The 13,325-nt window shown below is 45.7% G+C and overlaps 1 protein-coding gene across 2 annotated transcripts; it reads right to left on the bottom strand.

Moving 5' to 3' along the window:
* Window positions 1–122: 122 nt before the first annotated feature.
* On the bottom strand, window positions 123–12,718 carry LOC118087549 (veficolin-1). 2 transcript variants are annotated; one of them, XM_035120308.2, is made up of 8 exons: window positions 12,560–12,718; window positions 10,608–10,748; window positions 9,414–9,467; window positions 7,345–7,389; window positions 6,424–6,560; window positions 4,483–4,612; window positions 2,555–2,689; window positions 123–1,570 (listed from the first exon to the last, which is right to left on the bottom strand). In XM_035120308.2, the coding sequence occupies exons 1-8, from the start codon at window positions 12,657–12,659 to the stop codon at window positions 1,323–1,325; spliced, it is 990 nt and encodes a 329-aa protein (XP_034976199.2). In that variant the 5' UTR covers window positions 12,660–12,718; the 3' UTR covers window positions 123–1,322. The 2 variants fall into 2 exon arrangements, with proteins under 2 accessions (XP_034976199.2, XP_034976200.2); XM_035120309.2 differs by having other exon boundaries at window positions 6,424–6,557.
* Between the last annotated feature and the right edge of the window lie 607 nt (window positions 12,719–13,325).

Below are 13,325 nucleotides of genomic sequence, written 5' to 3'. Positions count from 1 at the left end.
CACTGCTTCCTCCGGGAGCGAGTTTTCCGAGTTTTAACAAGTGTGTGAAGAAAAGTACTTTTATTTATTATAATATATATAATATATACAGTATATTATATTTATTATATTGAAAAGAGAGTTCTGGATACTTTACCATGTCTTTTAAAAATCTCTTTATTTGTTTTTCATATACAGATTGAGCAGGCTAACATTCTCATACAAATAATATTAATAATTAAGAGCTACAACAGTCCCCGAAAGCTGTCCCCATAACTGCTTCTGTCAAGCTAGCTGCAAAAATTCTAAGGGATTCTCCAGCCAAAAGTCAAACCCGAGAAGCAATATACAGTACATTCTGAATTGCCAAACAGTCAGCATTTATTGTTTGTGGACCATGCCCTGACAGGGCTGAGTCTGTAACAGCTCTTGAAGGCAGCTCCTATCCTGCCTAAAGATGTAGGGGATATCTAGATAAAGGCTGGTTGCAATACAGAGGTATGGCTATGTCTCATTTTCCATATGAAGTCATGGCTTTTAAGTTTGGATTTAAGTGGTGAAGGAACATAGGAGAGAGATAGGCCCTTATTAAGACTTAACAAATATGTGTGTGAGCACACAACTATACCAGTTCTACCTCTGGCTGGTCTGCTATGAGTTATCAGAAATAGCCGTCAATGCACTGACCACAATCCATATAGTTTCTTGTACCAAGATCCTCAGTAACGTGGCCTACTTTAAATCAAGTTCTTGTATCCAAGTCTTCCACCTACATCAGCTATTGGATGCATGGGGAAGGGTGGTTCTGCAGAAGGGGTAGATTCAGGAGCTAATATAAAGTGGGACTATGTGTGCTTGTTTGCAGTTAAAGATTGACAGGACTGGGATGAGGACACCATGGCCCTCTAGCTGTCCATAGCTGCCAAGTTATCCCTTTTTTAAAGGGATTTTCCCTTATGCTGAATAGGCTTCCTCGCGAGAAAAGGGAAAACTTGGCAGCTATGCAGCTGTCACTAGACTACAACCACCATCCTTGACTGCTGGCTGAGGCTGATAGGAGGGAGTTTGGAATCCCAAGCGTATCTGGAGAGTCACCCCTTCCCTAACCTTGACTTAAGGCTACAGAAGGTGCCTGCTCCCCTAGTCTAGTCCTTACTGATAACTTTATTGGATCAAGACTGGGGCAAGGAGGATAAGTCAGGTGTCACCTTTGTGGAGATGTCTCCTAATTCAGGCTGCCTCACAGGTTAAAATTGGAGAATGCACAAGAGATTGAAGCTGAAGTAGTGCCCAGGCCCTTGGCTGTAAAGCACCCAGCCTACGCTAGACCTTTTCTTCGCTACCTACTCTGGTCTTATTTTCATGTCCACATATTTGTAAGAGTAATGATATCCCTTCCCAGCAGCCCAGTTGATGCCATTGGCATAAGAGCTGTGTTCGCCTTTGAGATAAAGCCCATTGAGGTTAGAATGGTGACAGTCCCCATACCACCATGCACCCGTGTAGACTTCTGCGCAGCTGGAGGCACTGTTGTCATTATCTTTGTCCCGCGTTGAAAATGGCATGTTGTCGTGCACAGATAGAGAATCTCCTGGGGGGGCGGGCGGTGAGGGATGTAAAGGCAGGTCATGAGTTTACTTGACATGCATAAGAAAGGCTTATTTTAAGGCACAGGTGGGATCTGCAACAAATTGTAACAAATTCTGTAACAGGAGTGCTTCTCTTCTGGGGTCCTAGGCAGCCAGCCATGCATCCCTCTGGGAGACTAAAATAAATTGTAACAGGCCGATGCAACCTCCCCTCAGTTTCCCATTTTTAACATTCCATGGCACCTGGTGATCACTGCACACATTCAGTAGTCATCAAGCTTTTTTTTTTTTGCCAGGGTGGAGAGGTGTTCCTCCTTCTGATTTGTGTTTTTAGTTCCAATGCAAAACTCGAGAGTTCCTCCAAGAATGCAGATACCTGATACAGTATCTGTTTCTCAGGTGTGCTATTGTGGCTCAGTTTCTGTGGGCACAGGGGCTTCTCAAATTTCAGAGGCTTCCTGTGCAACACCAAAATCCGCCCCCTACACCTCTTGCCTTCCATTGGTCTTCATAGTTATGGTGCCTGCTGCAGTGCCCCAAAAGCTCTGTGCCCCGTGCGACCGAACCGGTCGTGCTCCCCTTGATCCACCTTTGCTGAGCTTATTAACAAGAGGGAGTGACGGAGACTCTGATTATATACACAAAACTACTGAGACATGGGTCGGAGGTAGAACCAATAGCTTAGACCAGGAATAAGCAAACTCAGCCCTCCAGATGTTTTGGGACTACAACTCCCATCATCCCTAGCTAACAGGACCAGTGGTCAGGGATGATGGGAGCTGTAGTCCCAAAACATCTGGAGGGCCAAGTTTGCCTATGCCTGGCTTAGATACAGTCTTACATAGCACTGAGGGATAAACTGTTGTGGAATATGGTATCTAGGTCAAAGTAATTTGCATAAACATGATAGATGTTTGACCATTGATGAAAGAACTTGCCCATCTTACTAGCAGAGTAGACCCAGTGTGGTTCTCCCAGTAACTCACCCATGTCACCACTGGAGTAAGAGCCCAGGGTCAATGTGTAGTTGTCATTTTCACTCAGGACTTTGAAGTTTGTATACAGGGCAAAAGTTTTGACTTTGGCAAAGTCCTCGGCATCGATCCTCAGTTGGTGTGTCCCTATTCAGAAACACAAAAAGTCACTGGAAGCATGAAGGAGGAGAGATAGCTGATAACTTGGCTCTGATGCAACTCAATGAGATAATTAGTTGTAGGAGAACTTAATTTTGTATTAATATCTTTCACATTTCAAGTGCAAGAGAAGATCTGAGAAGGAAGAAGACATCTGAATCTCCTCTGGATTCTCACCATAAGAGTCCTGGAACCCACAATTTGAGAATATGTAGGGACATTTGATTCTGTGCATTGGGTCTGCATTTGTCTCACATCAGCACCAAGCCACAGCAAAATGGGAACTTAATTATTTCTACTACCCAATGAAATCTGATCTAGCTCAGCAAACCACCACCTGCCATTTTAGAAGCTCAGCAGATCGACACCCTCCAAAAAATTGCTTCCATGCATAACAGCCTGTTACTACAACCAAGGAATTACTTTCTTGCAATTAGAATGAAGCAGAGCAAGTAATGTGCTATATTATTCAACAATATCCTTTCCCATGGCCCAGAAACATCTATGAAGTTTGACTCATAATTTACTTCCATTCAGCAAAAGTGCCATATAACATTTGTCAATAACCCTTAAAAAGCCTGTCAATTTGCAACTGCCCAGGCTGGTGCTGCAACTGTTAATTCAAAAAAGGTAAAAATGCTACATATCAGGTCCATCAAAAGTAATAAATCATCCCTTCATTATTCAAATTCTGTTTCCTGTAGTGGGATTTAATTACTGGCTTCCTCACATTTTTTTGAAAAAAAAAGTTTTATAGCAAAATAGCACAAAGAAAGGAAAACAGTTGTGCTCCCATGAGCCATAAAGTGGGCAGAAGCTACAAGGAGGAAATTTCGAATCAAAGACACAGGAGAGACTTCAAAATAGAGTTTTGTAACTTCATAGGCTGGTGCTGCGATTGTGTTAAGTGAAACAAATCAAGACAAATCCCCCTATCCCTTGTGGGTTTTACAAATAAAATGAGAGTACTTTTCCAGCCCAAACGTGGCCTCGTATCTTTTAAAGCTCTGGGGTGAATATGAGACTATTCTTAGCGTACACACCAGCAAGGGGTCCTCCTCACTTGAGCTTTCCCCACAGTGAAGCTTTCCTCCCTCCCGAGGAAACTTTGTGTCATCCTTGAACCAGTCTCCCTCTTCCTCCCCCTCTCGGTGCACTCAAGGGACAACAAACTATCCTTTCTGCTTTAGATAGGGGTTTTGTCCTTTTAATGAGTGTCCCCACCAAATGAGCAATAGATACCTCTGCTGGAAAGATCACAACGACGATAGTTTAGATGGCACTTTAACTTAACATTTAATGTCTTAAAATCTTAACAGGTGCACTCAAGTTTCATGTGTACAAGCTTGTGGTTTCAATAGCACTGTTCTTGTTAATCATATAATTGCAAACCTAACCAATTCCTCATCTACACCTACTCTAGGAACCTACTCCACAACCTCCCACACGCTCCCGCTCCCAAAACCCTCTCTCTCCAGAATTAATGGCTACCCATCCTCTTTAAACCCGTGGCTGTCCCGCCCCTCATGGAATGGAATGCCGTCAATCAACTAGGAGACTGGGTTTATAACACTTAACAACCTGGAGTTTTACTCAAGCCAGCCCAATCCGTCACAGTAGTCAGTCTGGAAGCACCCAGATAGGGTTATCGGAGTCGAGAGAGGACAGGAATACCTGTAGTGAAAGGGAGCCTTTTGGTAAATATGGGTTCTTCTCACAGGAGATGCTAAGGCACGTGAGTTCTATACTCCAATTAACTGGACACACAAAAGCTGCCTTACCCGAACTCGTGAGAAAATGAATGTTGTCGTTGCCCAGCCAGAACTCGGATGCTCGGTTCCCAAAGCCCCTTTTGTAGGACTCCCAGCCACGATAGAAATCTACTGATCCATCCTGTCTCCTTTGGAACACCTGGGAAGATGACAGGCCAAGCTTTCTCTTGAAACTGTGCTTTTCAGAAACAATTGAAGCCTTCCCCCCCTTTCTTTTACAAGCCTTTCTAGTTGGATGAAAAGGTCTCTGCCTCAGGTGATCATTTTGTATTGCTATGAAACAGTGCTGGTGGGTAGGTGTGGCTCGGTGACAGTTCTGAGGGCCAAATGGAGAGGGGCATGGAAGGCCTTCAGGCAAGAGTAGAGGCAGCCTGCCCATGAGGCAAGGTGAAGCAGCCGCCTTGGTGGTGGAAGCCGAGGAGGCAGTGCCCCTGCAGGCACCTCGCTGCTGCTGCTGCTGCTGCCAGACATAGTGCTGCTTTCAGACGAGATCCTGTCTCTCCAGCTTTTCAGGTAAGGGAGAGGGAGGTGATCCATGGCGGCACATTCATATTTCACCTTAGGCAGTGAATGGGATGTGCGACGGTCCCTGGGCTGGAGGTTCCCTGTTCCCACCCTAGAGCTTCTCACACTTTGGAATTTGAGTTCCATCCATGAACATCTCTGTAGACCTATGTAGTGTAAGGTAGATTTGTTGGGTTGCTTCATCCTTTGTAAAGCACTAATAAATAAATACATGTCCATGGAGGAGGGCAGCTGTTGGTGACCTTCAGTCGTGACAGGAATGGGCTTAATCTCCAGAATTACTCAACCCTTAACTACAATAACAATACCACCACATCTCTTTGGCCAGTGATGAAAGTGAAGACAGACCAATTTACTATCCAGTGACCCATCTTATTGCATTCAGTATAGTGAGATGTCATACAGTTTTACTGCTGTTCATGTTTAACAAGCATCTATTGCCAGAATTGTTCTAAGCGCCCAATGGAAATGACATAGATTCCTCAGGCACCATGTGAGCACCATGGCCATACTCTTCTTTCTAGAGCAGGGATGGGGCATCTGTGGCCGTCCAGGTGTTGTTGGACTGCAAGTCTCGCCAGCGTAGCCAACAGTCAGGACCCACCTTGGTTGTGACTCCTAGAAGACCTTTTCCACTTGGCCTGGGAGGGGGGGGGGCCCTGACTGACTCCAGCTTCAAAAAGCTAAGAACAGACTCTTGGGCTGGGATATTGCTTAGGGGGGTTGTTGTGGGGGGGTTTGTTGCTGTTATTGATATATTTCGTATCTTTGTTGTTTTTTATGTGGAGATTGTTTCAATTTGTGTACTTAAAGATGCTTTATTTATTATTGATGACTACTTTTTACTGGGACGCGGGTGGCGCTTTGGGTTAAACCACAGAGCCTAGGGCTTGCCGATCAGAAGGTCGATGGTTCGAATCCCCGCGACGGGGTGAGCTCCCGTTGCTCGGTCCCAGCTCCTGCCAACCTAGCAGTTCGAAAGCACATCAAAGTGCAAGTAGATAAATACAGCGGGAAGGTAAACGGCGTTTCTGTGTGCTGCTCTGGTTTGCCAGAAGCGGCTTTGTCATGCTGGCCACATGACCTGGAAGCTGTATGCCGGGTCCCTCGGCCAATAACGCGAGATGAGCGCTGCAACCCCAGAGTCGGTCACAACTGGACCTAATGGTCAGGGGTCCTTTAACTTTACTTTCGTTGTATTTGTAATTATGTAATTTCTTTCATGTTGTAAGCTGCCTTGAGCATGGTTTGAACAATGGAAAGGCAGCACACAGATAAAATGATGGATATATGATGAGAATTGTAGTCCAGCAACATTCGGAGGGCTTGTCCCAAAACAGCTGGAGGGCTGAGTTTGGGGGTGCCTGTTTTGGAGCTGCATGCCTAGAGCTATCAGGCAGGTTGCACAGGGGCAGCAAGACTCACCAGCCAGCCTCCTCCATCAGTCTCCATGTCACAGAAGACAGCCAGTGCTTTCTTAGCTGTGGGGAAGATGGTGTACCACCCACTTAGGGTCTCACCCTGGTCTAGAAGCTCTTTGCAGTTCTTCGCTCTTGGGCCTTCTCAAAAGACAAGGAGATTTATGTCAGGCCGACAAGCCATCTGATGAGCAGCAGCAGATTCCTCTCATTGACTTGTGCTTAACTCCCACTGAAGAGATGTGAATAGCTGCTATCTTGTAATCTCAAGGGCTAATTGCCACTATATGGATTATGTGGGTAGGCATGCATGTATGCACACCTAGGCTGCGTACACTCTACCTTGCAGCACATGCAAAGCACGTTATTTTCCTCAAATAATTCTGGGCACTGTCTTCTGTTAAGGACTGCTGGGAATTGTTACTCTGCAAGGGGTAAACTACAGTGCCCAGAATTCTTTGAAGCAAATCAGACCATTGGGTCTATGTAGTTCAATATTTTCTACATCACCCATCCCCAACCTGGTGCCCTCCAGATAGTTTGGACTAGATAGTTTGGCCGAGCGGCTCCGCCCAGCAGGAAGGAAGAAGCAAAGCGTGCGCCGGCTGAGCAGGTGAGCGAGTAAGCCAGCCGCCGCACCGAGCGAGGCTTTTTACCGGGCGGCGGGGCTCAGCTTGGGAGTCGCGGGTGGGTGCGCCAAGTGTCACCCCCTCCAGGGTGGCACCCAGGGTGGACCACCCCCAACGCACCCCCTTGCTACACCCCTGCTGGGAACTGTAACTCTCTGAGGGGAATAGGGGTCTCCCAACAACTTTCAGCACCTTGAGCAAAATTCAGTTTCAGGGTTCTGTTTATGGTGGTGTGATCCTGCTTTAAATGCATTGTGCAGATAGGGCATAAGCATGGCTTGGATGAGGAAAGGCTCTACCTTGTTGCTGGGAGCTGCCTCCGCAGTCCGAAGCACAAGCTTCTCCTATAGGGGGTGGAAAACAAACAGCCTTTGGTTAGTGAGGTCAGCGTGGGTGTCATATGTAGCTAGCACTCACTTCAAATGCACTAAAGGAAAGAGTTTAACCACAGACCACATGCTAAGCCAGACTTTGGCTTAGTGGTTGTGCTGTGCTGAGTTTAAAGGAGCAGGGAGGCACAATCTTCTCCTGAGAAACAACATGTTCATGTGTTTGGCTAAACCATGGTTTGGGGCTTAGTGTCACCAGCAAATGCCAGCCCATTTATTTATTTACTGCCATTTATGAATCGCTTCCCATAAGGTATCTCAAAGCAATTTCACAGCAAAAACACAAACAATAACAACAATTAAAAACAGTTCCAGGTATAAACACAAGTTCACATAGGAAAAGAATCTTAAAATCAAGATGTGACGTTCAGCACGTGATTGGTCCTTATGTGCTAGTGGATCCTTCTGCACCCACTTTCTTTAGTAAATAACTGCAGGGCTGCGAACAGTTTAGATTGGGACCACCACAGGGCTGGAAGGCTTTAAAAGAAGGTAGGACAAATTCTAATCCTTTCCCCACCTCCTCTTCTTGTTTATCTAAATCATGCTTCCTCAAACTCGACCCTCCAGATGTTTTGAGACTACAATTCCCATCATCATTGACCACTGGTCCTGCTAGCTGGGGATCATGGGAGTTGTAGGCCAAAAACATCTGGAGGGCTGAGTTTGAGGAAGCCTGATCTAAATATTTCATTCTTCCTCTCTTTACCTCTTGTTATAACTTACACTGCTATAACTACTCACACCCTGCTAGGTTATAATGATTTTTCATATATTCTATATATAACTTCCATTCTTCCTTAAGTTTTCCCCCATCTCTATTTCTTATTCTATTTGTAGAATAGCTGCTAACTCCAACAATTTGTGATGCCACTCAGCTTTTGTTGGCACTGCGTCCGTTTTCCACTTTTGTGCCAGTAAAATCTGAGCAGCAGTGGTAGCATACGGCATCAGACTAATTTGGTTCTTTGGGGCTTCAGATGCTGTTATGCCAAGGAGGAAGGGAAGGATCTTGTAAACAATTTTTTGAACTCATTATAAATTGTTTCCCAATATTCTTTAATCACACTTTAAGACCACCACATGTGGTAACTTGTTCCTACTGCTTTTGTGTGTGTGTGTGTGTGTGTGTGTTTTTACACTTCCAGCATTTATCACTCTGTGATTTAAACATCTTTACCAACCTATTTGGTGCCATGTACCACTTGTGAACCATCTTTAGATTGTTTTCCTTTAAAGTATAGCATGACGTAAATTTCAAGTTGTTTGTCCATACTGTAGATGTTCCCATAAGTTTAAATCAATATTGTGTCCCACATCCCTCGCCCCAAGTAATCATAGATGACTTGACCAACTCCTCCTTTGTCTCCCATTCAAGTAATAATTTGTACATTTTAGAAAGAATTTTAACCTTGGAACCTAATAAATCCCTTTTGAATTGTGATCTCTGGTCTGCAAAACCCTCTTTTTAAAAATCTATCTTAAACCTAGCATTGAGCTGATGATAACTTAGCCAGTCCATCACTTTAGAAGCAGTGACGCTTCTGAATGCCAGTTCCCAGAAACCACTGGGTTTCCCACAAGCTCCTTGGTGGCCACTGAGAGAACAGGATGCTGGACTAGATGGGCCATTGGCCTGACCCGGCAACCTCTTCTCAGGTTCTGTCAAGGTTCTTGAACCCCTTGACAGTCCTGATCTGGATATTTCTCCCTGTTGTTGCTGTCTGCATGGGGGGTGAAACTCCCACGTATACCAAAGGAAAAAAAACAGCAAGTCCAGGACCCCTACAATGCAGACTAGAACCATGGTTATGGTGAAGGGTTAATCCCCTCTCTGCCTTGTGCTGCAGTCCTAATCAAGAGCACGCACACACAACCACCACCACCGATTTTGTAAAGAAAAGACAAACCAGGGCCAATCATACACTTAACATCCTATCTAGTTTGGTCCACAGAGTTAGAATAAATGCCTCTTGTACCTTTGTCTCCTTTGGGCCCAGCTTTTCCATGCTCTCCAGGGGAGCCCTTCTCACCTGAATGAAAGAGAAGGGTTTTATCTATGTATTTAAGTGGAGCGTATTTAACTGCTCTTCAGTTGAAAAGTCTCCCAGAGCAGCTTTCACACCATCAGCTAAAACAACGCAGTCTCTGCTCACAGGCTCAGCTCACACCCTAAAAGTGGTGACACAAAACGGGAGGAGGAAGGAAGAGGGGGTGGTGGAAAGCAAACTCGGGCATCAGTTCTTAAATAGTAGCTCATATAAAGACCAGCAGGGATGAAAAAGCCCTAGATTAATTGAGGGCCAGCAAACTTGAAGTAGTACATTTCCCAGGAATATACTAGTCCTTGTTTTGAGATCTGTCCTGCTAATATTTCCACCCGGTGCTTTCCCCCCCTAAAAGAATGTTTAGGGGTACTCTAATTTTCTTACTCATATTGAAATATGAGGCCAAACTTAGATTCACAAAATGTTTAGGGGTATGCGTACCCCTGTGTACCCCCAGAAAAAGCACTGGTTCCACCTTTAACTGCGGCTCGTGTCACAGTGGCTCATAGCAGGGCCTTCTCAGTCACGGCTCCCTAACTGTTTGAATCCCCTCCCAGCAGAGATGCATTATCTCCCCACGTATCGGAGTCGGGAGTCAAACAAGATCAGGAGGGCACAGCTTTAGCTACCCAACAACCCCACACTGAGATCGGATAGAGGAGGGTAAATGAGCCCTTCTGAGTTCATTTTGAAGCAAGAAATTCTGGAAAGGGGAAATTATCGCTACAGAAGAAGGGGTAGTCTAACTGGTGTACCCCATCTTTTGAGGGGTGCTACTTTTGATGGTGACTGTGCTAAGCATAAACAACAGAAGAGTCCAGCTGGTTCTACATCTGTGAGGTGTAGTGGTTAGAGTGCCAGTCTAGAACCCGGGAGACCAGAGTTCAAATCCCCATTTCACCATGCCCACTGGGTGACCTTGGGGGCACTCAGTGCCTCTCAGCCTAATTTATTTCACAAGGTTAATGTGGGGATTAAATGAGGTGGGGGAGAAACAGGGATGCCAACTTCAGCACCTTGGAGAAAGAGGTGAGATAGAAATGCAAACAACAACAGCAACACTGCAATTGGGAAATGCAAGGGGGCGTGGCCTTCTCCACCTGGATATTGATGGTGTCCTCTTACCAGGGGGCCCCAGAGGGCCAGGATCTCCCTTAGCTCCAGGAGGTCCAATTGTTCCTGGTATGCCAGGGATCCCCGGAGTCCCAGGCTGGCCTTGGAAAAAGAATTTCCTGTCTGCCCCACACTCAGACAGCCCTTTTAGCTCTGGAAAACAAAAATGATGCAGTGATTCAAACAGGGTTCTAGGGCCACAGCTTTCTGAGAACATGATGGTTACAAGGCGAAGTTTTCTATTTCCAGACAGGATGCTGTGCATTCAAGATCTGGAGCCATTCAAGGTCAGAGCTGCCCCTACACTCCAGCAAAACTTGAGGGCCACTTTCCCTTCATGTTAACCTGCTAGGGGGCCACATTTCAGGGATGAGCCGAGCAATGAATGCGAATTGTACCGTTGTATGGTAGCTGCTTTGTACATATGCTCACAGATCCCTCTTGATCCAGGCCAATGGGTACTTATCTTGAAGTACACTTTTCAGCCAGGCCAAAGCTCTCAAGGAGGGTGCAAGGCAGGACAGGTGAGGGGGTGTTGCCTAACACAGCATCTCTTTGTTTTTCCAGATGCAAGTGGCCTTGGCTGTACCTGTGCACTGAAATCAGTTTCGAGCTAGATGCTTTTGTTTTACAGGACCAATTCAAGGTGCTCATGTTAGTGTTTAAAGCCCTAAATGAATACCTGAAAGACCACCTTCTTCACTACAGACCTCCCAGGGTGTTTAAGATCAGCAGAGGGTGCCCTCTTGCTTGTTCCACCACCCTCAAAAGCTGAGGGGTGGCTGCCCAGGAGAAGGCACTATGTCGCAGCCCCTCACAACACAACTTTGGGGGAATGCTAGAGAGGCAACTTTCGCATGGGAGAAGCATATTTTCAGGACCCAGCCTCTTTTAATGATTGTAATTTTTTAGTAAATTCCTTTTTTAAAAAAACACTGTGTTGGTATCTTTCAATATCCTGGAATTATCTGTTTGTGCATCCTGGGTTTTGGAATTCCACCGCCACAATTCCCTGATTCTATGCTGTGTTTTAAATTGTTGCAGCCCACCCTAGGATCTCAGGGTGAAGTGCAGGTAATAAAATATTTTTTATTTATGAGGGCTCATCAATTCCATCCCAAAAGCTTGTCAGCCGACCACAACACTACTGCCTCAGCTGCAGGGCAGTTGACTGGCACTGTTATTTTTAATTTCGGCGAAGTCACTGCAAATGGACTCTGACATGTCAAACAAGCCTTGTTGAGATCATACCCTTCAGTGTGTGACAGATGAAATTAGGGACACTTCTAGATATGCCCGGTGGGTAGATCCTGGTGACTCACTGGGCAGAGCCAGCACATCTTAGCTAGCCCCACCCAGGGCAATTAAGGATGTGCCAGACCTCAGCCCTGCAGCATTCTAGCATCAGGGCTGTGCCGATGCAAAACAATAAAATTAAAGGGTTCTGAACTGATTGCCTGGCAACTCTGCATGTTAGCAAGACTGGTTGTTGGCTATTCATTCTGGAGAGGTAAAGGGGTAGCTAACCCCCAGCTCAAGAATCTGATCCATCCACCACCAAGCAAAGTTTATTTGCACTCTCACTAATGTTGGCCATGCTGTGTGCATGCGCGTGCACACACACACACAAAACATAGTGCGGTCTATACAGAGAGCCTGATGGGGATGGAAATCACCTCGTTGCCAGTCCTCAGATAAATCAGCTAAGGAAAGAACGTAGCTCAGTGGGACAGCACCTGCTTTGCATGCAAAAGGTTCCAGGTTCAGTCTCCAGCATCTCCAGGTGGGGCGAGGAGAGACTCCCTGCCTGAACCCCCGTAGAGCATCTTTGAAAACAAGACTAAGCTAGATAGACCAATGGTCAGTCTTAGTTTAAGGCAGCTTCATCAGAGCCCGATGAAGGCTGGTGCTGAGCATTTGCCGTCTCCACAAACACCTCTTGCCCACTTCCAAGTCACACTCACGTGCACAGCAGCTAGTTTCTGGCTCCTCTGCCAAGCCACCCTTTATAGATGCAGCAATGAAGGTCAACTGAGTTAAGAAAAGGCTCATCCAAGTTGCCATCTTGTCCAGCCACCGCCTCCGGTGCTCATCCAGCCACTTTTTAAAGCTAGGAATGCTTTGTCCCTTAAATGCTTTTCATTGCGCAAGCAGGCGGAACAAGACGGAGTATGTCAAAGTCCTCCCACTTGCGTAATCAGTGTTCCTGGGTCTGCCTATCACAGTGGAAAAACTAAGTGTAAACTGGCAAGTTTGCACCACTTGAGGACCCTCCAAGGAAAGCCTTATAGCTTTAAAAACACTTACTTGTGAAACACTCTTATCAGCAAAATTCCCACAGGAAATTTCTGTTTTCTGCTTTCTCTTTGCCAAAGTCGTGCTTTTTTGATAAACTGAAAGGGTATTTCAGAATTTCCTCTAGGGAATTTCGCAAGAACTGCATCTGGAGCTGCTATATGGGCCATCTCAAAAGGCTGTTTTTCATTTCAAAATGCCATGTATAAATTAAGATCGATCTTAAGAAGAAACACATATACTTTAAAAGCCTAGTTTTGAAATGAAGTATCACTACCATCAGGAAGGCAGCTGGGGTGTGGGGAAAAGAGATGAGTTCTTGACACTCTGGTTCTAGCCAATCAGTACTATGCAGAGCTGGCTTTTGTTATAGGCAGACAGGAGCAGCTTCTCCCGAGTACAGTCCTGCAGAGAAATGTGTGTGTTTGGACAACA

The sequence above is a fragment of the Zootoca vivipara genome, chromosome 6, assembly GCF_963506605.1.
Source record: "Zootoca vivipara chromosome 6, rZooViv1.1, whole genome shotgun sequence".
NCBI classification, from domain to species: Eukaryota; Metazoa; Chordata; class Lepidosauria; order Squamata; family Lacertidae; genus Zootoca; species Zootoca vivipara.
The sequence above is the reverse complement of the archived record's forward strand: the minus strand, read 5'-3'. Positions and strand labels throughout refer to the sequence as shown.

Coding starts and splice junctions, on each gene's coding strand:
- LOC118087549 (XM_035120308.2), bottom strand. CDS start 12,659: ATGGCAACTTGGATGAGCCTTTTCTTAACTCAGTTGACCTTCATTGCT. Junction 9,468..10,607: donor TGGCCCTCTGGGGCCCCCTG/GTAAGAGGACAC, acceptor TCTTTCATTCAG/GTGAGAAGGGCTCCCCTGGA. Junction 4,613..6,423: donor CTGATGGAGGAGGCTGGCTG/GTGAGTCTTGCT, acceptor TCATCTTCCCAG/GTGTTCCAAAGGAGACAGGA.